This window comes from Octopus bimaculoides, chromosome 28, assembly GCF_046866305.1.
Source record: "Octopus bimaculoides isolate indiv1 chromosome 28, ASM4686630v1, whole genome shotgun sequence".
In the NCBI taxonomy this organism is placed as follows: Eukaryota; Metazoa; Mollusca; class Cephalopoda; order Octopoda; family Octopodidae; genus Octopus; species Octopus bimaculoides.
The window spans coordinates 14,138,306-14,163,439 of NC_142955.1; the positions used below are offsets into that span (position 1 = coordinate 14,138,306).

At 36.1% G+C, this 25,134-nt stretch overlaps 2 protein-coding genes across 4 annotated transcripts; one reads left to right on the top strand and one right to left on the bottom strand.

The window, feature by feature from the left end:
• Positions 1-1,633: 1,633 nt before the first annotated feature.
• On the top strand, positions 1,634-13,666 carry LOC106883056 (uncharacterized). Its single transcript, XM_014933928.3, has 3 exons — positions 1,634-2,830; positions 5,655-5,693; positions 12,441-13,666. The coding sequence occupies exons 1-3, from the start codon at positions 1,773-1,775 to the stop codon at positions 13,522-13,524; spliced, it is 2,181 nt and encodes a 726-aa protein (XP_014789414.2). The 5' UTR covers positions 1,634-1,772; the 3' UTR covers positions 13,525-13,666.
• A 2,627-nt stretch (positions 13,667-16,293) lies between these two features.
• LOC106883060 (uncharacterized) lies at positions 16,294-23,565 on the bottom strand. Of its 3 annotated transcripts, none has more exons than XM_014933932.3 (2): positions 23,421-23,565; positions 16,294-20,614 (listed from the first exon to the last, which is right to left on the bottom strand). In XM_014933932.3, the coding sequence occupies exon 2, from the start codon at positions 20,059-20,061 to the stop codon at positions 19,183-19,185; it is 879 nt and encodes a 292-aa protein (XP_014789418.1). In that variant the 5' UTR covers positions 20,062-20,614; positions 23,421-23,565; the 3' UTR covers positions 16,294-19,182. The 3 variants fall into 3 exon arrangements, with proteins under 3 accessions (XP_014789418.1, XP_052833541.1, XP_089200121.1); XM_052977581.2 differs by lacking the exon at positions 23,421-23,565 and adding an exon at positions 22,035-22,760; XM_089343995.1 differs by lacking the exon at positions 23,421-23,565 and adding an exon at positions 21,962-22,391.
• Between the last annotated feature and the right edge of the window lie 1,569 nt (positions 23,566-25,134).

A 25,134-nucleotide genomic window follows, 5' to 3' on the forward strand; every position in this document is an offset into this window, starting at 1 on the left:
ATGAAAGTTGTTGAGTATATATATATACTCGTATATATATATATATATGTGTGTGTGTGTGTTATATACACACATACATAACAAGTTTCTTAAATTTCCATCTACCAAATCCACTATGACGCCTTTGGTCAGCCTATGGCTATAGTAGTAAACATTTTACCCAATGTGCTATGCACTGAGCCTGAACCAAAAGCTATATGGTTGGCCAAGAATGGAGAAAGTAGATGTTAAAACAACAAAGATGATTATTCTTGCTTTATCAAAAATCACAAACTGGAAACAACCAATTCTTTCTTTACAAGGAAAGGAATGAAAAAGCTGGGTTTTGGTAACCAGCTTAGGAATACACAGCCTTGGAGCATGTGTTTACGGGGGAAAATATTGAAAAAATCAATACATATTTGAGTGAGAAAAAAAACGAGGGTGGTCTTGCGATGTGCTAGAAACAACAGCTAAATCTCCCTTAAATCACATTTTTTCCTCACCCCCCTCCAAATAATTTTGGTTAAAAATTTCTTTGTAATCGTAATCTACACCGTTTGAAAGGTATTTGTATAAGTATAAAATTTCATTAAAAAAATACCTATTTTCCTGAAAGTGATGAGAAAATGTCAAGTCGTGTGAATTTTCCAAAACCCCTCGGAAAATTGTCTTCTACAAATCTCTTCATACACTCAATCTACAAAATTTAAGAGATTATTTGTTGAAAGTTTCGTCACAAAGTATCGATTCTTCTGGAAGTTAATTAGCAACTAAGTCGGGAAGGTATACATCTGTAGTTATGCCCTCTACACCAGTGGTTCTCAACGATAGGCTTGAGGCCCACTAGTGGTTCTGGGAAATTTTCTGGATTGGAAACAAGCTGTTTTTAGCATTCAATTGGTAGTCTTGACCAGCGTTGCCGAGAGATTTGTTCCAAAACGTAACAAATCTAAAAGATCAAAGAGGAAGTCTCAGATAATTGCACATCAAAGTCACTGGTGTAGCTTTCAATTCACACGCAGTTTTGAATGCACTTATGAGAAAAACATAAGAAGTGATTAAAATTTCACTTTTGTTGGTAAGTAACTAATCTCTGCTTTTTGCCAATAGATAGTTCATCATTAATACTCCATCTTATTATCACACAGCATGGTTATGCTAACCATGAAATGTTTATGAAAAGATTGCATGATCTCCTTTTGCCATTCATTATGTAATTAACGGTAACTGTTAGTCTTACCAACCTAATTGAAAGACACCAACGGCAATGTAGCCATTAAATTGCTTCTTCATCTTTTGTATATAAAAATGTAAATATACTTTTGTTCCGTTTTTAGATTTTTTTTTCTTTGCTTGCAAGTTCCATAAACAAGTATAACACTGGTGTATTTATTTAACGATTGTGATTATACCTGTACATGAAGCTGGCATGTGGACACAATTACTACTTTATGGGGTTTATATTCCGGAAGAGGGTCGGATAACTGGTTTAGAGGTCAGTGGGCCTGGGATTTTTTGATCATAAAAAGTGGGCCCAAAGGTGAAAATGGTTGAGAACCACTGCTCTATACTATCAAATAATTAAAACCGCTTCTCGGGAATTTTTAACGAATGCCACCGGTAACATTTAAACGAAGGAAATATTGTCAATGACACCGCCTGCTTATAATTTCAGCTGATTTGATTGTTGTCAAGGTAAACAGTGGTCTTTGATAATAATATTCCCGGGAGGAAAGCAAACCGTTGTTGATTATACTCAAATATTTCTTGGCTTTTCTTCTCGAATTAATATGGAAAATGTTGATTATTTGGACACTTCTAACATAACTGTTTTTAACAATATAGATGCAGTTATACAGACAAATAGAGAAGAGGAACCTGAATTTAGTGAAGCATTTACTAAAGAAAGATCGTTACAGGGAAATATTACTGAATATAGATCTGACGTTTGTAGGAAGTCATTCTCTTCGGAATATGAAGTCTTAAAGCATAAAGAAATACACAAAATAGAAAAAAATTGCCAGTGTGAAATATGCGGGAAATCTTTCGTCTGTAATTCAAAGCTTGCAATTCACATACGAAGACATACTGGAGAGAAACCGTTTCGTTGTGACATATGTGGGAAATCGTTTGTCGATAATAGTTATTTAACAAGGCACAAAGTAATACACACTGGCGAAAAACCGTTTCACTGTGAAATTTGTGGAGAATCTTTCATTCGGAACTCGAGTCTTGTTATCCACGTACGTAGTCACACTGGAGAGAGACCTTATCATTGTGGAGTATGTGGCAAGTATTTTGTGAGTAACAGTTATTTAACAACGCATAAACGAATACACTCCGGAAACAAACCCTATCATTGTGAAATATGTGGAAAATCATTTATTAATAATTCTCATCTTGTGGTACATAAAAGAATCCACACTGGAGAAAAACCTTATCACTGTGAAATATGTGAGAAAACTTTCGTATCTAACAGCCACTTAACAACACATAGGAGAATCCATACGGGAGAAAAACCGTTTCAGTGTCAAATATGTGGTAAATCATTCAATGAAAACTCCAGTTTGGTTATACACAAACGTAGTCACACTGGGGAAAAACCCTGTCGTTGTGACGTTTGTGGGAGATCGTTTTCTGTTAATTCTACTCTAGTAACTCACAAACGTTGTCATTCTGGGGATAAACCGTATCATTGTGAAATTTGTGGCAAATCCTTTATTAATAATTCTTCTCTTGTAGTCCATAAACGTAGACACACAGGAGAAAAGCCTTATCATTGTGAGATATGTGGAAAATCGTTTGTCAATAATAGTGATTTAGCAACGCATAAAAGAATTCACACTGGGTAAAATACACTCGACTATCAATATCATGTATTCTATTTCTATTTGACTTTCGTAAAATCGAATCTGTTTCATTTCACCTCGATTAGTATGTCTCATGAACGGACGCCCTGCTGCACCTGGTTTTATGGTGAATCCCAACGAAATACTTCCAGATCAGCAGATAATCCGCAATGTGTTCCACTTCTGATTATGAAATGTTTTATTGAAATAAATGTTTTGGTTCACTATGACTTTACGGACGTCAAATTGGAAAATACCCTATTTCTGTTTCTTCTGAAGTAAATACAATATGTGTCACTATAGGACACTCGCACTTCTTTGTTTAGTTATTCTCCAAATGAAGTGTGTTTGGGCAAAATGAGTAATTTCTGATTTCTCGTTTTCTCTCGATCTGTTTGAAACCATTACATAGCAAGTACTGCATCATTATTTTGTACTGTTGCATCATCTTTAGGAGTGAAAATGGTCAGCATAGGTATTGTTCTTACGGTTAGGAGTCCGAAACATAGGTGGCAGGCCCTCTTTTTCATAAAATCTTTTTCTTCAACTTTGACCCGATTGTAATTGAGGTTTCTAATAAAATATCTGGATAATTTTTGATGTTTAACAATCAATATTCTTTTCTCTGTCGGATTCCAAGTCAATTTTACCCGACACTAATGTCTAGTTTCATTTTCAAGTTTCAAAATATGTCTGAAGTGGGGTAAAATGAGTAATGTCTAATTTCAATAATTTCTATTCTTTAATTCAAGGTAAGTAAATATATCACAGAGAGGACAGTCCAGCAAGCTATAGTTAATATTTTAGGATGAGCTTTGTTTTTCATTTAGTCAAGTTTCATTAATTTCATATCATGTGCCATTTTTCCCCTTCTCATCTTTCATTTGACATTTCTGATATTTCTAATGTCTAAGGATTGATATTGATGTGCATCAGTCTGTTTTCTAGAGAATTGAAGCTACAAATTTACATTATGTCTTACTTATTTTGCCCCAGTGAAATCGGTGCTATTTTAGTGTGCAGTCTACCACAGTATCCTGTCTATGCTGTGAAATTACTTTGTGAATTACATGCTAAAAGTAATTTCACAGCATAGACTGGATACTACGGTAGACTGCACGCTAAAGTAGCACCGTGAAATTTGTCTTTTATATGCTCAAAGAGAACAGAAGATAATTTTCTGATAATAATGATTAGATTATGTGTTATAATGCTTTTAATGCATTTAGGGAAGGCCATTTGCTTAGCTGATATAGTTCTTATAAAGTAGTGAACATTCATACAAAATATATTCCGTCTCTATCAAAAATGCAATAAAAACTACTCATTATGCCCTCCCACTATTCTGTTTCTGTCTCTTCTAAAGAAATTGCAATGTGTCACTACAGGACACTTGAACTTCGTTTAGTTATTCCAAATATGTTCCACACGACATTTCAACTACACAGTATTCATTTCATCCAGTGGCATAGCTAAAAGGGAGCAACTGCTCTCCTCACCCAAGCACACTTTTCAAAATTACCACCTGTTATAAAATGTATACTCAATGAGTTAAAAATTGTTTGGTATATGGCACAGCACCTTATTTTATTTTTTTTTTTTTGTGTTTGCTACCCCACAAACCTGGCTATGCTCTGATTTCATCCAACCATTTGGCTGAATTCTGGTCTAAGCACTCCATATAACCCCTCATGAAGGCGCATGGCTCAGTAGTTAGAATGTCGGTCTCACAATCAAGAGGTAGTGAGTTTGATTCCCAGACCTGGCTGTGTGTTGTGTTCTTGAGCAAAACACTTATTTCACGTTGCTCCATTTCACTCAACTGTAGTAATGAGTTGTGACGTCACTGGTGCCAAGCTGTATCAGCCTTTGCCTTTCCCTTAAATAACATCAGTGGTGTGGTGAGGGGAAGCTGGTATGCATGGACACTTGCTGGTTTTCCATAAACAACCTTACCTGGACTTGTGCTTCAGAGAGTTCCTTTCTAGGTGCAATCCTATGGTCATTCATGACCAAAGGGGGTCTTTACTCCTTTACTACAACCCCTTATAACTTTTCTTTAGTTTCTGGAATTGTCACAAAACTTTTGTGAATTTGTGTTCTATGTATAGGAATTCAGTCATTTGACTGCAGCCATGCTGGGGCACCACTATGAAGGGTTCTTAGTTAAACAAATCGACCCCAGGACTTTTTACTTTCTTTTAAAGCCTTGTAATTATTCTATCAGTGCCTTTTGCCAAACCTCTAAATTACTGGCACATAAATACACTAATTGTCATGTGGCAGTGAGGAGACAAACAAAAACACACATACATACACACACACACACATATATATATATATATATATATATATATATATATATATATATATATATATATACATACAATGGGCTTCTTTCAGTCTGTCTACCAAATCCACTCAAACCTTTACTCAGCCCAACTCTACAATAGAAGACACTTGCCCAAGGTGCCACACAGTGGGATTGAACCCAGAACCATACAGTTGGGAAGCAAGCTTCTTACAACACACCCACCTCCTGTATTTTCTTTAACCCAAAGTAAAGAACTTTTCAGCACCTCCTCATATGTGTGTATTCTTATGAATGGAACTCATTTATTACTGAGTCTGCTCAAAAGACCAAAAGAAATCCTATGGTGCAACTTTTACACAGGGCAAAGCTAAAACTATAGTGGAAAAAAATTTCATACCAAGATTTAACACTAAATTAGGGATGCAACTTTATACATGAGTAAATATAGCATATTTGCAATGATGCTCTTTGGATTGTCGTTTTGCAGTTTCGTTGTGCTCTGATTTTAGAAAAATTCTTTCATTAAAATATTTGAGAAATTCTTACTTGTTAATTATAAACTTGTACTTGATAAATTCATAAAGATCGAGTAACAAAAGTGTATAATTATATAAATGGGAATATCCTTGAGTATGAAGCAAGTCTACACTTGTAATCCACTACTAAATTATAGTAACTGGAGATAGAAATAGTAATTGTCAGTTATATTCTTACCTCTTCTCGTCTGTAAAGCTCTCTCTTATTTTTCACATTATGTTAAGAAGTAAACAGCAAAATCAAAGACCATATTTATATTATTATTCTGCTTCATTGCGTTGGTAAAGTCTTTAACAAATCTTAATATGGTGTATTTGGGAAAGAAACTATAAAAACCCCGTCTCCTAAACCCTTTCAGACTTTCTCTGGGTTTCACATCAAGTCTTGGCCATATTTTATAAGTTTTGTCTGAGCAGACGATACTTAATTCACTAATGCGCATGCGTTGCGCGAGGTGCGTTTTCAAATTAAAAAATAAAACAAAAAATAGACAAACGCCACTCGCTTTTCCTTTCAGTAAACGCATTCTTCCTCTCTCCGTCTCTTACTCTCTCTATCTCTCTCACGTACACATTGTCTCCCTCCCTCCTGCTTCCTTCTCTATCTCTCCCTCTCTCTCTGTGTCATTCTAACTCTTTTTCCTTTTACTTTTTTCAACGACATCGCATCTCCTTTCTTCTCTCTATCTGTCTCTTTCTTCTTTCCCCCCCTTGTTTCCCTCACTCTCTCTCTTTCTTATTCTCTCGCCCGACTTTCTTTAATTTCCTTTAATTATAACCGCATCTTGCCTGAGTTAAATATTCTCTTTCCTTTCTTTCTCTCTCTCTATCTCTCTCTCTCTCTCTTATAAAACTCCATAGAAATACTATTAAATCCACCAAAGGAAAGATACAAACTATTAAAAAATTAAGAGTTTTCCGGGGGAACAAGGAGTTACTGGCATGGCCGGGTAGTTAAAACATCTGGCACTGAACCTAACGACACCGGTTGGGAAGCAGGCCCTTACACGGCACCTTTGACAAGTGTCTTCTAGTATCGACCGGGCCTACCAGACCGATGTTAGTGCATTTGATAGATGGAAACTAAAGGAAGCCCGTCCTATATGTGTGTGTGTGTGCGTGTGTATTTATGCATGTGTCTGTGTTTGTCCCCCACCCATCGCCACTTGACCGATGTTAATGTGTTTATGTCCCCGTAACTTGGTGGTTCGGCAGAAAGACCAATAAAATAGGTATTAGGTTTATAAAGAAGAACTCTTGGGATCAATTTGTTCGACCGAAAACCTTTTAAGGCAATGCTTCAGTATGGCTGCAGTCAAATGACTGAACGTGTAAAAGAATATTAGTAATCCGTGGAAATTACAAAGTTATTTTGAGAATTATATAATTTTCTGAACCCTTGAAACCTTGAGATGAGTAAAAGTCCATACAAATATTATTAAATGTGCAATCTCCAGAAAAATCTATGAAAGTTATATTCTTACCTTTTCTCGTCTGTAAAGCTGTCTCTTATTTTTCACATTATGTTAAGAAGTAAACAGCAAAATCAAAGACCATATTTATATTATTATTCTGCTTCATTGCGTTGGTAAAGTCTTTAACAAATCTTAATATGGTGTATTTGGGAAAGAAACTATAAAAACCCCGTCTCCTAAACCCTTTCAGACTTTCTCTGGGTTTCACATCAAGTCTTGGCCATATTTTATAAGTTTTGTCTGAGCAGACGATACTTAATTCACTAATGCGCATGCGTTGCGCGAGGTGCGTTTTCAAATTAAAAAATAAAACAAAAAATAGACAAACGCCACTCGCTTTTCCTTTCAGTAAACGCATTCTTCCTCTCTCCGTCTCTTACTCTCTCTATCTCTCTCACGTACACATTGTCTCCCTCCCTCCTGCCTCCTTCTCTACCTCTCTATCTCTCTCTGTGTCATTCTAACTCTTTTTCCTTTTACTTTTTTCAACGACATCGCATCTCCTTTCTTCTCTCTATCTGTCTCTTTCTTCTTTTCCCCCCTTGTTTCCCTCACTCTCTCTCTCTCTCTTTCTTATTCTCTCGCCCGACTTTCTTTAATTTCCTTTAATTATAACCGCATCTTGCCTGAGTTAAATATTCTCTTTCCTTTCTTTCTCTCTCTCTCTCTCTCTCTCTCTCTCTCTCTTTTATAAAACTCCATAGAAATACTATTAAATCCACCAAAGGAAAGATACAAACGATTAAAAAATTAAGAGTTTTCCGGGGGAACAAGGAGTTACTGGCATGGCCGGGTAGTTAAAACATCTGGCACTGAACCTAATGACACCGGTTGGGAAGCAGGCCCTTACACGGCACCTTTGACAAGTGTCTTCTAGTATCGACCGGGCCTACCAGACCGATGTTAGTGCATTTGATAGATGGAAACTAAAGGAAGCCCGTCCTATATGTGTGTGTGTGTGCGTGTGTATTTATGCATGTGTCTGTGTTTGTCCCCCACCCATCGCCACTTGACCGATGTTAATGTGTTTATGCCCCCGTAACTTGGTGGTTCGGCAGAAAAACCAATAAAATAAGTATTAAGTTTATAAAGAAGAAGTCTTGGGATCAATTTGTTCGACCGAAAACCTTTTAAGGTAATGCTTCAGTATGGCTGCAGTCAAATGACTGAACGTGTAAAAGAATATTAGTAATCCGTGGAAATTACAAAGTTATTTTGAGAATTATATAATTTTCTGAACCCTTGAAACCTTGAGATGAGTAAAAGTCCATACAAATATTATTAAATGTGCAATCTCCAGAAAAATCTATGAAAGTTATATTCTTACCTTTTCTCGTCTGTAAAGCTGTCTCTTATTTTTCACATTATGTTAAGAAGTAAACAGCAAAATCAAAGACCATATTTATATTATTATTCTGCTTCATTGCGTTGGTAAAGTCTTTAACAAATCTTAATATGGTGTATTTGGGAAAGTAACTATAAAAACCCCGTCTCCTAAACCCTTTCAGACTTTCTCTGGGTTTCACATCAAGTCTTGGCCATATTTTATAAGTTTTGTCTGAGCAGACGATACTTAATTCACTAATGCGCATGCGTTGCGAGAGGTGCGTCTTCAAATTAAAAAATAAAACAAAAAATAGACAAACGCTTTTCGCTTTTCCTTTCAGTAAACACAGTCTTCCTCTCTCCGTCTCTTACTCTCTCTCTCTCACTCTCTCTCTCTCACACACATTGTCTCCCTCCCTCCCTCCTTCTCTCCTACTCTCTCTCTCTCACTCTCTGTCATTCTAACTCTTTTTCCTTTTACTTTCTTTCAATGAAATCGCATCTCCTCTGTGTTAAATATTCTCCTTTCTTCTCTCCACCCCCTTGTTCCCCTCACTCTCTCTCTCTCTTTCTTATTCTCTCGCCCGACTATATTTAATTTCCTTAAACTCTAACCGCATCTTGCCTGAGTTAAATATTCTCTTTCCTTTCTCTCTCTCTCTCATTCTCTCTTTTATTAAAACTCCATAGAAATACTATTAAATGCACCAAAGGAAAGATACAAACTATTATAAAATTAAGAGTTTTCCGGGGGAACAAGGAGTTACTGGCATGGCCGGGTAGTTAAAACATCTGGCACTGAACCTAACGACACCGGTTGGGAAGCAGGCCCTTACACGGCACCTTTGACAAGTGTCTTCTAGTATCGACCGGGCCTACCAGACTGATGTTAGTGCATTTGATAGATGGAAACTAAAGGAAGCCCGTCTTATATATATGTGTGTGTGTGTGTCTTTGTCCCCCACCCATCGCCACTTGACCGATGTTAGTGTGTTTATGTCCCCGTAACTTGGTGGTTCGACAGAAAGACCAATAAAATAAGTATTAAGTTTATAAAGAAGAAGTCATGGGGTTAATTTGTTCGACCGAAAACCCTTTAAGGCAATGCTACAGCATGGCCGCAGTCAAATGACTGAACGTGTAAATGAATAATAGTACTCCGTAGAAATTACACAGTTATTTTGAGAATTATATAATTTTCTGAACCCTCGAAACCTTGAGATGAGTAAAAATCCATACAAATACTATTAAATGTGCAATCTCCAGAAAAATCTATGAAAGTTATATTCTTACCTCTTCTCGTCTGTAAAGCTGTCTCTTATTTTTCACATTATGTTAAGAAGTAAACAGCAAAATCAAAGACCATATTTATATAATTATTCTGCTTCATTGCGTTGGTAAAGTCTTTAACAAATCTTAATATGGTGTATTTGGGAAAGAAACTATAAAAACCCCGTCTCCTAAACCCTTTCAGACTTTCTCTGGGTTTCACATCAAGTCTTGGCCATATTTTATAAGTTTTGTCTGAGCAGACGATACTTAATTCACTAATGCGCATGCGTTGCGCGAGGTGCGTTTTTAAATCAAAAATAAAACAAAAAATAGACAAACGCCACTCGCTTTTCCTTTCGGTAAACAGTCTTACTCTCTCCGTCTCTCACTCTCTCTCCCTCTCTCATATATTGTCTCCCTCCCCATTCCTTCTCTTTCTCCATCTCTCACTGTCTCTCTCACACACACTGTCTCCCTCGGTTCCTCACTCCCTCCTCTCTCTCTCTCTCTCTCACTCACTCTCTGTCATTCTAACTCTTTTTCCTTTTACTTTTTTTCAACGACATCGCATCTCCTCAGTGTTAAATATTCTCTTTCTTCTCTTCCCCTCTTCTTTCCCTCACTCTCACTCTCTCTTTCTTATTCCCCCACCCCTTATTCTCTCGCCCCACTTTCTTTAATTTCCTTTAATTATAACCGCATCTTGCCTGAGTTAAATATTCTCTTTCCTTTCTCTCTCTCTCATTCTCTCTTTTATAAAACTCCATAGAAATACTATTAAATGCACCAAAGGAAAGATACAAACTATTAAAAAATTAAGAGTTTTCCGGGGGAACAAGGAGTTACTGGCATGGCCGGGTAGTTAAAACATCTGGCACTGAACCTAACGACACCGGTTGGGAAGCAGGCCCTTACACGGCACCTTTGACAAGTGTCTTCTAGTATCGACCGGGCCTACCAGACCGATGTTAGTGTGTTTATATCCCCGTAACTTGGTGGTTCGGCAGAAAGACCAATAAAATAAGTATTAAGTTTATAAAGAAGAAATCATGGGGTTAATTTGTTCGACCGAAAACCCTTTAAGGCAATGCTTCAGCATGGCCACAGTCAAATGACTGAACGTGTAAAAGAATAATAGAAATCCGTGGAAATTACAGTTATTTTGAGAATTATATAATTTTCTGAACCCTTGAAACCTTGAGATGAGTAAAAGTCCATACAAATACTATTAAATGTGCAATCTCCAGAAAAATCTATGAAAGTTATATTCTTACCTCTTCTCGTCTGTAAAGCTGTCTCTTATTTTTCACATTATGTTAAGAAGTAAACAGCAAAATCAAAGACCATATTTATATTATTATTCTGCTTCATTGCGTTGGTAAAGTCTTTAACAAATCTTAATATGGTGTATTTGGGAAAGAAACTATAAAAACCCCGTCTCCTAAACCCTTTCAGACTTTCTCTGGGTTTCACATCAAGTCTTGGCCATATTTTATAAGTTTTGTCTGAGCAGACGACACTTAATTCACTAATGCGCATGCGTTGCGCGAGGTGCGTTTTCAAATTAAAAAATAAAACAAAAAATAGACAAACGCTTTTCGCTTTTCCTTTCACAAAAACAGTCTTACTCTCTCCGTCTCTCACTCTCTCTCCCTCTCTCACACATTGTCTCCCTCCCTCTTCCTTCTCTCTCTCTCTATCGCTCACTCGCTCTCTGTCATTCTAACTCTTTTTCCTTTTACTTTCTTGTAATGACTGAACGTGTAAAAGAATAATAGTACTCCGTGGAAATTCTAAAACAAATTTTTTTTTTTAATTTGAAATTTTTAAATCACACCCTGACATACTTCCACAAGAACGACGTCCATCCCTTAAAAATGAAATATTAAAAAAAACACAATATATCAGCACAGTTCCCGTTTCTTTCCACCGAAATCTAGGTTGAATTTATTTTTCCCGTTAGTAACAGTGTAGTACGATTTGAGAGTGATTTGGCTATTATTTCACCAGGTCTGCCGTTGTTGATGCATATTTATTATTTACAAACTGATTATCATGCCAGTTGATGGAGGCTTTGGTTGTTGTTTTGTGTGGGGTTTTGGGTTCTTTTTTGTTTTTGTGTGTGTGGTGGGGCGTTTGCTATTGATTGACGATATTAAATAAGCAAATTACTATGATTGAATGTTTCTGAAAGTATTAAATAATGTCGGAGACTTTTAACATACGTCACCGGTAATATTGAAACAAGTGGAATAATTATTAACGACACCGCTTATTTTGTGTGTTTCTAATTAACTGGTCTAATCTAATTATATGACACATTGTAATTATCTCATGTTAAAGTGAATGTTTGTTTGTGCATAAGACAGGGCGACCTACGTGTTTCAGGGTCGGTGATCCATGATCTTCGTTAAATATTTCATTTCATCGCAGCTCACATCGTTAATTGATTGTTCCCTATTTTACAGAAGAAATGGCTTTTAATCAATCATTGAACTTTCCTCACCTTTCTTCACTTTTCATTTCGACTTTATATCAAACATTCTACTGGTGAGTAGAAAATATATCTACATTACATCTGTTCCACACGTGTAAACGGAGGTCTATGATATCTTAAGACAAGAAACTGAACCGTAATTAACCCACAGGCATTTGTCAGTTTGTTTGTTTTTAAGAATTCATCAAGGATTAATATGGAGAACGTTAATCACTTGGACAATTCTAAGACGAAACACAAAAAATTACATAACTGTGATATATGTGACAAATCTTTTGCTTCAAACAGTGTTTTAAGAATCCATACAAGGATCCACACCGGAGAGAAACCGTTTCACTGTGACATATGTGGGAAATCTTTTGTTAATAATTCTCATCTTGTAGTTCACAAACGTAGTCATACGGGCGAAAAACCCTACAATTGTGAAATATGTGGAAAATATTTTGTCAATAATAGTGATTTAACAAAGCATAAAAGAATCCACACTGGAGAGAAACCCTATCACTGTGAAATATGTGGGAAAAAATTCGTGCATAGCAGTGTCTTGACAACACACAAGAGGATACACACCGGAGAAAAACCTTGTCGTTGTGATGTATGCGGCAAGTCTTTCACACGAACTTCTCGTCTTGTTATTCATAATCGTATTCACACTGGAGAAAAACCTTATCACTGTGAAATATGTGGCAAGTCTTTTTCTGATAATTCCAATCTTGTTATCCACATTCGTAGTCACACCGGGGAAAAGCCATTCCACTGTGAAACTTGTGGGAAATCGTTTATTACTAACAGTGATTTAAACAGACACAAGAGAATACACACGGGAGAGAAACCGTTTCATTGCGAGATATGTGGCAAGTCTTTTCTCTCGAACAGTGACCTAATAAAGCATAAAAGAATACACACTGGAGAGAAACCTTTTCCATGTGAAATGTGTGGTAAATATTTTGTAAATAATTCTTGTCTTGCTGTTCACAAAAGAATACATACTGGAGAAAAAACTTATCATTGTGAAATATGTGGAAAATCTTTTGTGTCTAATAGTGATTTAACTAAACATAAAAGAATACATACGGGAGAGAAACCCTACCATTGTGAGATATGTGGGAAGTCTTTCTCTGTTAATTCCAGTCTAATAGTTCACAAACGTAGTCACACTGGAGAAAGACCATATCATTGTGAACTATGTGAGAAATCTTTTATCACTAATGCTCTCTTAAAAACACACCAACAGACACATACTGGAGAGAAGCCTTTTAACTGTGAAATGTGAAGAAAAAAACTTTTCATTGAAATACAAACTCTTTATCTGCTAACATGTACATCTATCAATGGTGTGAGTCACAACTTGTCATTATTACTGAATGTCTGCTTTCCATGCTGGTGTGGGTTTGGTCAGTGTGACAGGATCCAGTGAGCTGCAAGCATATGTTAAATGCATTGTGCTCCATGTAAGCATTAGGAAGGCTAGCCAGCTGTAAAAACCATGCCAAAGCAGGCAGGGGAGCTTGGCACAGCTTATCAGTTCGTGTCAAACCATTCAACTGATGCTGCTATGGAAGAAGGGTCCTTCGATGATCATTGCCATCATCAAATGAGCATCTTCCATGCTGGTATGGGTTGGATAATTTGACAATCCAGTGAGTCCAAGGATTGCATCATGCTCCAATGTCAGCTTTGGTATGGTTTCTACGACTGGATGCCCTTCCTAATGCCAACCATTTTGTAGAGTATGTAGTGGGAACTTTGAGTTATTTGTCATAGCAAATTATTATTTTTTTTTTTTTAGATTATTAATAATCTTTAGACACAAATCTCAAAATCCAAATCTGTTTTTCTCTAAGATGCACCATTTCAGAGCTTTTCCATGATATACATACATACATACACTCATTTATATAGTAGACATGTTTGTGTGTGTGTATGAGGGGTACTGAATAGTTCCTCATTTTGAGTAAAAGAAAATAGAGAAGGATCAGTTAATTATGATTTTATTAAATGTATTCCCCCTCTCAGATTCACACACTTATTGCCGTGATCCTTCGGTCTTTCTCAGCTCTGTAAAAGAACTCGGAATGTTGGGCCTCCAACCAGGCCTTTCGCAACACCCTTAAAGCCAGGAACTTTACAGCACCCCCAATAAATATATATATATATATATATATATATATATATATATATATATATATATATATATATACATACATACATACATACATACACACACACACACACATGAGGGCATGTTGAAAAGTTCCTGGTTTTGGATAACAGAAAATACAGAAAGGATCAGTTCATTATGATTTTATTCAACACATTCCCCTCTCAGATGCACACACTTATTGCAGTGGTTCTTCAGTTTTTCTAAGCCCTGTAAAAGAACTAGGAAGGTTGGGCCTCCAACCAGGACTATCGAGACACCCTCAAAGCAAGGAATTTTTCAGCACTCCTTTGTATATGTGTCTGAATGTGTTTCTCTGTGGACAGCTGTAATGCAGCATGTGAACAACTGTCTTCAACTTACCAACCACCTCCCTCCTTAAAGCTATGCATTCCTCACACTTTCCCTTCAGTATTCTAAAAGTTACACGTGTACATGTATTGGTGTGTGTGTATCTATACAGGTATCTATGTATTCATATTCATGATGTATGCAGCATCCATCATAATATAAAGTCCTCTTTCACCAAGCCCCACCCACCTCTTGAAAATTTCCAAATTTAGATTCTTTCACTCAACTTCTACCTTGCCCCTCTCATTCAAGTTCAGTGCAACTCAGCCCTCACCTCACACCTTCCTTATAGCACAGCCAAAATAGCTGAGCAATTTTTATAAGAGTTTTATAAGTTTTATAACTAACTGAAACACCCAGTGTTGCCCGAGCTGAAGGCTCAGGGAATAAATGGCAACATTGCAAAGCAATTTATTTAACTTAAAGTAAATCTTCTGAAAAAAATACTCAACATAGTTAAAGGCAATTTGAAAAAAGTTTTTGACAAAGAATATTTTTTCAGATTTCATTGTTTTAAACATATACAATTTCTATGATTCTACAAAACATTGTACACAAATCTAAATATTTTCAGTACCCCAATTTTTATTTAAACAATTTCAACCATAACCCAAAGCTCTCATTCTAAATGCTTCCACCAAACCCTAACTTTAATCCTTTAGCCTTTAAACTGGCCATATCCAGTTAAAATAATCTACCTGTCATCATCGTTTAACGTCCGCTTTCCATGCTAGCAAGGGTTGGACGATTTGACTGAGGACTGGTGAAACCGGATGGCAACACCAGGCTCCAATCTAATTTGGCAGAGTTTCTACAGCTGGATGCCCTTCCTAACGCCAACCACTCAGAGAGTGTAGTGGGTGCTTTTACGTGTCACCCGCACGAAAACGGCCACGCTCGAAATGGTGTCTTTTACGTGCCACCCGCACAAGAGCTAGTCCAGGGGCACTGGCAACGATCTCGCTCGAAAACCCTGCAAAGGCCAGTCAGGCGGTACTGGCAACGGTCACGCTCAAGATGGTACATCTTATGTGCCACCTGCACGAGAGCCAGTCCAGAGGCACTGTATTGTCTTCAAACTGACTAGTTCCAACCTCTCATACCTACCCTACAATATTATTCTAAAAATAAACAATCATATCATCGAAATCTTGGAACTATGAGATAATACATGATTAATTTAAAACAACATGAATAAATAAGTATTGCATTTGACAAAGAACTCTGAATGTTAAAGGATTAAATCCTAAATGTAAGGCCCTATTTCAAAATTCTAACCTTCAGCTTATCTCTGAATCTTAAACCCTAATCCTACATCCTAATACCAATCCCAGGTCCAAAGATTATATTTTGTGTAGATTAGCAACCTGGTATGTTTAAAACATACTTTCAAAAATAAAACTGAAAAGGAAAAAGTGTCATTAGGTACATACTTTGAAATGAACGGAACAAAGATGATAAACACTCGCAATTTGGAAAAACCTGTATTTAAAATACAAAAGAATATGAAAAAATTTTGAGGAAAAGATATAGAAGTTATGTGAGACATTTATTTGATACTTTGTAAAGTAATATTAAAGCAGCAGACATGCCTGCATTGTACAATTAGACCAACATGGAACACTTGGGTTCTTGCAAAGAATAATTGAGGATCTTTTTTCCATATAAGTCTCTGATGTAACACTACAGGTGTTTTCAGTCTGTTGTTGAGAAATTGACTGGTATATTTCAGTTTTGGTGCACAGTTTCAAAGACCTGCAGCTTTTGACTCATCATATCTTTTGTTTAGTCACAGGAATTTCATGTAGTAAATATATACATACAAATAAGTGTTGTTAATACAGAGAGAAGAGATGGGTTAGATGGTACAAAAAGCACAGCACACACACACACACACATATATATATATATATATATATATATATATATACACTAGACTGCCCATGACCTGTTGGGTCACCAGGAAACTCAGTTTCCCAGCAACGGAATTTTGCTTTCTGGGTTTTTTTTTCTTTTTCTTTTCCAGGTTATTTCACATGCTTTCAATGAATGTGATGTTGAAATCATGTGTAAACAGCTCCTTTCCCCCGAAAAGGAAAGATATGGCTGCTATTTCTTGCACTCCCTGCTACCACATAAGTATTTCAGGTCCTTTATCACAAATAGCTGTTAAGTGGTAGCAGGGCATGCTAGAAATAGCAGCCAAATCTTTGGAAGGGAGATACATTGAAAACACTCAAAAAAAACCCTACGGAAAAAAAAACTATTTCACACTGCGATTACAAACAGGTCTTTTAAGAAATAATTACCATATTTTTAAAGTCATTTTCACTTTAGAATATTTTTTAAATATGCAAAAAAATTAATATTGTGTTGTATATTTCATCAGTATCTTCAATGTGTTACTCTGTTGTCACCACTTAGAGTGTTGTCGTTCTGTGAGGTCACCACTCATAGCTTAGTTATTAAGCTATACACGATAAAATCAACGGAGAATGAGAGTGTGTTGATGTAGAATTTATTTTGTTACGTTTGGTTATACACCGTGGGGGCTGACATGTGCTTCATAGAAGTCCCACCTAATTGGAAATCCCTTCACTGCAGACCAGCTCATTAGCGAGCCCGCAGTGAAGTTCCTGTGTACAGTTCGTCTGTTATAAGTCCTTGGGCAGTGCCCTACACTGGATCCCTTAGCCAGCGCCAGTCCACAAGCCATCAGCTGCCAGTACACAGCATGTTTCCAGAAAAGTAAGAAACATTATAAAGTGATTATGTAATATTTGTTTACAAAATAAATACGAGATAAAAAAATTGTCAACTTTTATTGTATTCATTATATATATTGTTTGCAGTATAAATTAATATTACTAAGAAATATTACCGGTCTCTGGCACATTGGAAAAAAAACTGCCGGTACACCACATCAGATAGCTTGAGAAGCACTACCTTAAATCACAGTTTTGCAATTAGATCATGTCTATTGGTGTAGAACAGCCCAGGAAAAAGCTCTGCTTAGATTTCGTCCAGTTTAGGATTGTAAGTGAAAGTGATGAAAGATCAGGATGCCCATAATTAAATACATAAGTCATAGCATCTTGTGCATGTATCTTGGGCTTGTAGTAAAACTGGAAGGGAGAATACAGAGCTCTCCAATCTCTGACCTTGCAATATGGTTATTAACACCATCTTGTAAATGCATGTGATAAACGTTGGTTATTAAACAGCTATATGAGAGGGAGGGAGAGTGTGAAAACTGGAGGAACGACAGAGGAGGAGGGAGGTCAGTGAGAGAATGAGATGCAAATAACAAAAATAGGGAGGAGTAAAAAAAAATAGAGAAAGAGAGAGAGAGGTGAGTGAGATAAACAAAGTTCTTTTATAGAGTATATTTTTACTGTCTTATCCAATGTCCTCTTGTTTACCAAATGGGTACATTTTGGTTCTCACCCCCATTAAAAAATTGCCTTTAAAAAAACTGGGTTATCTCCCCACTAAAAAATTGAGTTTATGTGACAAGAGATTGGATGAAAAGAGTTAGAGCCTTTTGATTCAGTACTTCAACACTTTGTTGACGTTTGGTCTCTTCAAAAGGAATGGTATGATTTGTTATAAAAATATTATCAGATTCAATAAGATGTTTAATTTTTCAATTTTTGTGTTTATTAATTTTTTTCAGTTTTCATGTTCATTAATCTTTTCAGTTTTATATAATCTGTTATAAAAATGTTATCAGATTCAATAAGATGTTTCATCTTTTCACTTTTGGTTTATTGAGGGTTAAACAATTTTTTAAGATGTGGGAGACAACCAAAAGTACCGATATTTCTCATAAAACTTGCGGAGACAACCCAATGTTTTAATGGGGGTGAGATAACCAAAAGGTACCATCAAATGTTAGCATGTGACATTGAAGAAGATTTGGCGGTTATTTCCAGCAGGTCGAGCAACTACAGAAATTCTCACTTTTCATGCAGCAAAACACTTCATCTTATGCTGCTCTGTGATCATTTCAACATCTGAGATGTGACACCCCATGCATCAGACCTCGATTTGTGAGCTAATGTACAGCACAAACATTTGATCACTATAAACAGATCGTCTCCATGGATTGTTCAGCAAGAAACTACAGAAAAGTCTTTCTTGGCCTCGTTTATTAATATATCAACTGCAAGTTTCTCATTGAGAAATAAGGGTTTCCCAGATATTTTAGTGAAAGACTGGAGCCTGGTGCAGCTCTCCAGCTATGGCCAAGCCATCCAACTCATGCTAACAAGGGACAATGGACGTTAAATGAGAGATTTCCAGACAACAGATGAGAAATCAAGTAGAATGATTTCCAACTTATTTAGCCATAACAAATGTCCTTCAATGTCTACATGTTAGTGGACGATAAATTTAGATTAGCCAGAGAAACATTTTTCAAGTCTCCTCTTTAACAGATTTCCCTCCAGAGTGTATTTGTTTGTGTCTTCTTAAAAGACTCTCAGTGATAAATGATTTCTCACATATTTCACAATGAAAGATATTTTCTCCAGTATGAATTCTTCTGTGTTTTGTTAAATAACGATTACAGACAAAATATTTATCACATATTTCACATTTGAATGGCTTTTGTCCTGTATGTCTTTTCTTATGTCTGTTTAGATCACTTTTAGAGACAAAAGCCTTCCCACAGATTTCACACTGATAAGGTTTTTCTCCAGTGTGGATTCTTTCATGAACTACAAGATGGGAATTCTGAGTGAAAGATTTGCCACAAATTTCACAGTGAAATGGGTTGTCACCCGAATGAATTCTTTCATGCTCTGTTAAATTACTCTTTTTACCAAAAGATTTCTCACATATATCACAATGATATGGCTTTTCTCCAGTGTGACTACGTGTGTGAATTATCAATTGTGAATTATCACTATACGTCTTCCCACACACTTCACATCGATGCAGTTTATCTCCTCCGTGTATCTGTTTATGTCTTTTTAGGTGACTGTTAGTAATAAATGATTTGCCACATATATCACAGTAAAATGGTTTCTCACCTGTATGTATTTGCACATGAACTGCAAGATGGGAATTATTACTGAAGGATTTCCCACAAATTTCACAACGGAATGGTCTTTCCCCAGTGTGGATTCGTTTGTGAACGACAAGATTAGAATTATCAGTGAAGGATTTCCCACATATTTCACAGTGAAACGGTTTTTCTCCAGTGTGACTACGTATGTGGATAACAAGATGAGAATTTTGGCTGAAAGATTTCCCACATATTCTACATTGAAACTGTTTTTCTCCAGAATGCATTTCTTTGTGCGTTAAAACTTCTTGTTCTGAAGAGAAAGTTTCCTTACAAATCTCTCAGCTAAATTCAGGAATATCTCTGTACAATGGCTCTTGTTTGATAAATGTTTCACTATGTACAGCTTTCTCATTTCTGTCTGTCTCTCTAACTGTATCTATATTGTTAAAAATAGTTGTATTAGAAGTATCCAAGTGATTAACATTTTCCATATCAATCACTGGGGAAGCTGAGAAATATCTGTAAGTTAATCTGATATGGTTCAGTTTCTTGTCTTAGCTATCACAGACATCCATTGACAAGTGTGGAACACATGTAACATATGCAAACTTTCAACTCACTGCTAGGATGTTTGTTGATGGCCTGGTTCTCTCAAACGGACACACATTTTGTTGTAGACAGAAAGTCTTCTGTTTGTACATTAAGAAATATGGATATGGTTAACGGATGTTATGTTAGTTGTAAAATTATAACAATGTTCAGGATTGGTAGCTCATATTCTAGTAAAATTGGTGTTCACTGACCACAAGTTGATACAGGGCATCCGGCTACCACAAACTGTAAAATAAGATGTAACTATGTAAGATGGTGTACAAAGTGTGCATATGTATATGTATGTGTGTATAATTTTTCATGTCAACTAAAATTTGGTACAAGCAATAAATGATTTAACCTTTTAGCATTTAGATTATTTTGTCAAATGTAAAGCTTATTTTTGAAGTAATCATTTATTATCTAATAGCTCCAAGATTTTGATGATGTGATTGTTATTTTTACAATAATTTAGTGTGAGCTGAAAACAGCAAGGATACTATTCATGGTCAGCTCTGACTGAAGGAGGCCAAAAAAAAGTATGAGAGGTTGGATCTAGTCAGTTCGAAGATAAAAACAGGAAGAATACGTGGGCCTGATATGGTCAGTTTAAATGCTAAAGAGTTAAGCTGTAGTGAAATGAAAATATTTAACAGTGATCGTGGTGGAACACTGATTCCAAAACATGTAGGTCGTCCTGTCTTATACACAAACGTTTACCTTAACATGAGATAATTACTGCATATAATTAGATTAGCACAACTAATTAAAAACAAACTGAAAAATCCAGCAGAAGATTGATTTGGTTTTTCTCAAATAAGAAAAACTTCGACCAAGATCAAAAAGTTAACAGAAGAAATGACAGATATATGCAGACCCTTCTGAAATTCCAAGTGTTATACATACAAAATTTCCTGCACCTGTCATGAACTAGGACCACTTGATTCAATCATCTAGATGATTCAGATCTCATATAGAAGCAGTTGTTGAAGCCGAAGGTGGCTTTATTGAATAACATTATAGAAAAGAAGATTTTTATCCTCATAGCATTTTTTGATAAATAAAGTTACGTTATTATATATGTTTTTTTTATAAATATAAATCTGTTCTCAAATATCTTACACACCCTTTGCCAGTACCGCCTGACTGGCCTTCATGTGGGTGACACGTAAAAGCACCCACTACACTCTCTGAGTGGTTGGCGTTAGGAAGGGCATCCAGCTGTAGAAACTCTGCCAAATCAGATTGGAGCCTGGTGTTGCCATCCGGTTTCACCAGTCCTCAGTCAAATCGTCCAACCCATGCTAGCATGGAAAGGGGACGTTAAACGATGATGATGATGATGATGATAAGCATGCCTATACAAGTGTGCCCCCATCCTGAATTGGTTTCTCCATAACTTCCAGAAAAATTGATATTTTGTCATGAAATTTTCTAAAAATACTTTTCAGGTGTACACTCTAATTATTTCAGAATTTGTTTCGAAAAACATTTTCTGGGACTGGGGAGAGGAATTTCAGAAAATTCACACGAGTGGACTTTGTTTCCTCATAACTTATGGTCATTTTTTTTAATAAATTTTTTTACAAATACCTTTCAAAGTGTGTAAATCGCGATTATATCAGAATCTGATGAAAAAAGAAACATGTTGAGCACGCACACATACCTATTGGCGCACATTTTTTTCAAAATTTCAAGTTTCGTTTCTTAGATATATATGCGATGAGTGTCGGAATGTATGTCTGCGAACCCATCAATTTTGTTTTGTTTTTTTCATCACCTTGATAATTAAGTATTTCATTTCATCACAGTTTACATCGTTAATTGGATGCAATCGCATTTAGTTGATATCGAAAATTCATATTATTCGTGTGTGTGTGTTACTTTGTGTGCGTGGAGATAAAGTTTTCAGAAAATTAGTAACACGAAGAAGCCAACGAAGGTCAAAAAGCGCAGAAATTCAAATAACCCTTTTCTATTTCTTAACAGAGACTGAAATATTATGAAATACAAATTCAAAACTAAATTTGTTGACAAACTGGTTGAGTAACGCGGGAGAAGAAATTCTGCAGACAAGTGGCCGATAATGTTCGTCTGCGGACGACGCAAAAGGTTAATTGGACCTCTTCGTTTCCAGCACAACTGATATCGTTAATTGGTGGCAATCCATTTTAATTAATATATTATTTGTGTGCGTAGATAAGTAAAAGGAAACGAATAAATAACACAAAGAAGCCAATTTTTTTTACAAAGCAATAAACCCAATCACCTCGCTCTAATTATAAACAGACTGAATATTATGAAATATATACATCGATGATAATTAATTAATTACTTTTCGTTTTCAGTTAAAAATTAATTCAAGACTGTGTTATCTCCACTGATAGTAATTAATCAATCAATAAGTTCGATTAGTGAATAATCTGACTGGTCTGTATTTTTCCCATTGACTAACCAAGCGTAACATACCGTTAAAGTGTTTGTTATGCGTAACGACAGTGTTTTGTTGTCATAATGCAAGTGCAACGAATTAATGTGATAATACAGATCAATATTTGCTTTATTATTAATATGGACATTAAGTATATATCAATTATGTTTTTACAATGTTATAGCTGAGGTATTCTGTGTCTGCTCACTACAGATGGGTGGAGTTAGATATAAACAGCTATTTATATTAATAAATGTCACTGATATCCGTCTGACATGCTAGAAATAGTAGTGAAAAGAAGACAATTTCATTAGTAAAGCCCTGCTATATGGAAACGTGACAGTAACAGCTGAAATGCTTTTGAACATAAACTCTGTTCGACCGAGCAGTCCTGGGACTTAACAACACCCTCTTGGCTTCTACTTTACCCAGAACCTCCAACCAAATAATAAGAACTTTCATCCGGTACCCACTTTATATTTTACGTTACCTAGTGAACATCATCAAAGCTATTTGTCCTGATAGCATTAACATTGTTTAATGTTTCTAATTTCAACAACACAACTACCAAGCGTAAAATTTCGTTATAGCGTTTGTGTTAGATGTATTTAAGATACTTACGAGACGATATCATTATGTATGGGGTTAATGAAAGAGGTTTAGATGAAACAACGGTATAGAGCAGAGGTTTCTGGAGTAATCATTCAACAATGTTATGCGTGGAAATATTTGAATATATATATAGCGAGGGACATACAGAGTTATTATACATACTTTCGTACTCTTATCTGTTATTAGATTTGGGTTGTTTTTTTTATTTTTACCTTAGCTTGTTTAAGTCATTGGACTGCAGCCATGCTGGGGCACTTCCTCGAAGAGTTTTAGCCAAAAGAATTGAAACTAATACTTTTTTTTAACCTGGTAAATATTCTGTCAGTTGTTTTTGCCAAACTGCTTAGACACGGTGACATAAACAAAGCAGCACCGGTTGTTAAGCGATATGACCCCTGGACATAAATGTGATTAGAAAAATACAAGAGAAAGTTGAGGGGCTTCTAGCATCCATGAGTAGGGAACAGTCAAAGCTTTCTTGTAGTCCAGCCACATTGAAATGAGGTTCCTTCTATGTTCCTACACCTCTGACATAACAGTTTTGTTTATTAACTGTTGCTCAGCACATCCCCAAACTTCCTTCTACTGTGATGATACTATTACATTCACAATGGTCTTCGAGGAAGTGATTCAAACATGTTGCATATATTTTATACATTAAGTTCTGGCTTGTAATTAGCCAGTAGTTTTTTGCCATGTGGGTGGTTCTGCATTTGAGGATCAGTTTTGTCTCTGTCAGTGCTAACCAGTGTGGTATGTTACTGTTCTCAATGAGAGCTTGCTGGTACAGGTTGATTAGATGTGGTCAGCAGAAGGTTAAGTCTCTTCCAGGTGCTTTTCCATCCTGAAGTTTCAGGATTACAGTCATAAGGGTATCAATGCTGCATGTCTTGGGTGTAATGCAGAGACAATAACTTAATTGAAATTCTTCCAGCCACAGAGCATCTTGGTTAAACTCCATCTCTTCACTCAAAATTTTTCTCCAGAAGGAGTCTATGTCTTCTCGTGAAGAAGCTTCTATGATGTTAACTGCTTCTCCTCTCATGTTGCCTGGTTAAATTTTTTTGTTTATGTACGTATTTACAAATGTATGTTTGTATGTATGTATTCATTCTTTCTATTATATGGACAAATCCTGAAACTGCAGAGAAGTTGGATTGGCTGATTACCTCAATCCCAGTTTTCAATTGGTACTTATTTTATTGAGTCTAAAAGAATAAAAGTCAAAGTTGATGTAAAGAACCAAAATAAATGCCACTAAGCATTTTGTCTGGCATGCTAATGATTTTGTCAGCTCACCACCTTAATAATGGTTTCAAATCTGGTACAAGGCCACCAATTTCAGAGGAAGGAGTAAGCCCATTACCTCAATCCCAGGGTTCGACTGTTACTTTATTTTATCGACTCTGAAAGAATAAAAGGTAAAGGCGACGTTAACAGAATTTTAACTTGGAATGTAAAGAGCTGGAAGAAATGCTGCTAAGCATCTTGTCCAGCCGGCTAACGATTCTGCCAGCTCACTATCTTCATTCATGATATATTTTAGTTTCAAATTTTAAGTAGAAGACCATTAAGTACATGGGAGAGTGTAAATCAATTCATCAACTCAAGTGCTCAACTGGTACTTAATTTATCAACCCCAAAGAGATAAAAGGCAAAGTGGACCTTGGCAGAATTTGAACTCAGAGCATTAAGATGGACAAAATAACACTTAGTATTTTAC

Bases quoted from the DNA above. Each gene is read 5' to 3' on its own strand.
- LOC106883056 (XM_014933928.3), top strand. From the start codon at position 1,773: ATGGAAAATGTTGATTATTTGGACACTTCTAACATAACTGTTTTTAAC. The intron at 2,831-5,654 runs GTAAAATACACT...CTCTGATTTTAG, and splicing joins CATAAAAGAATTCACACTGG to AAAAATTCTTTCATTAAAAT. The intron at 5,694-12,440 runs GTTAATTATAAA...GAATTCATCAAG, and splicing joins TATTTGAGAAATTCTTACTT to GATTAATATGGAGAACGTTA.
- LOC106883060 (XM_014933932.3), bottom strand. From the start codon at position 20,061: ATGCATTCTGGAGAAAAACAGTTTCAATGTAGAATATGTGGGAAATCT.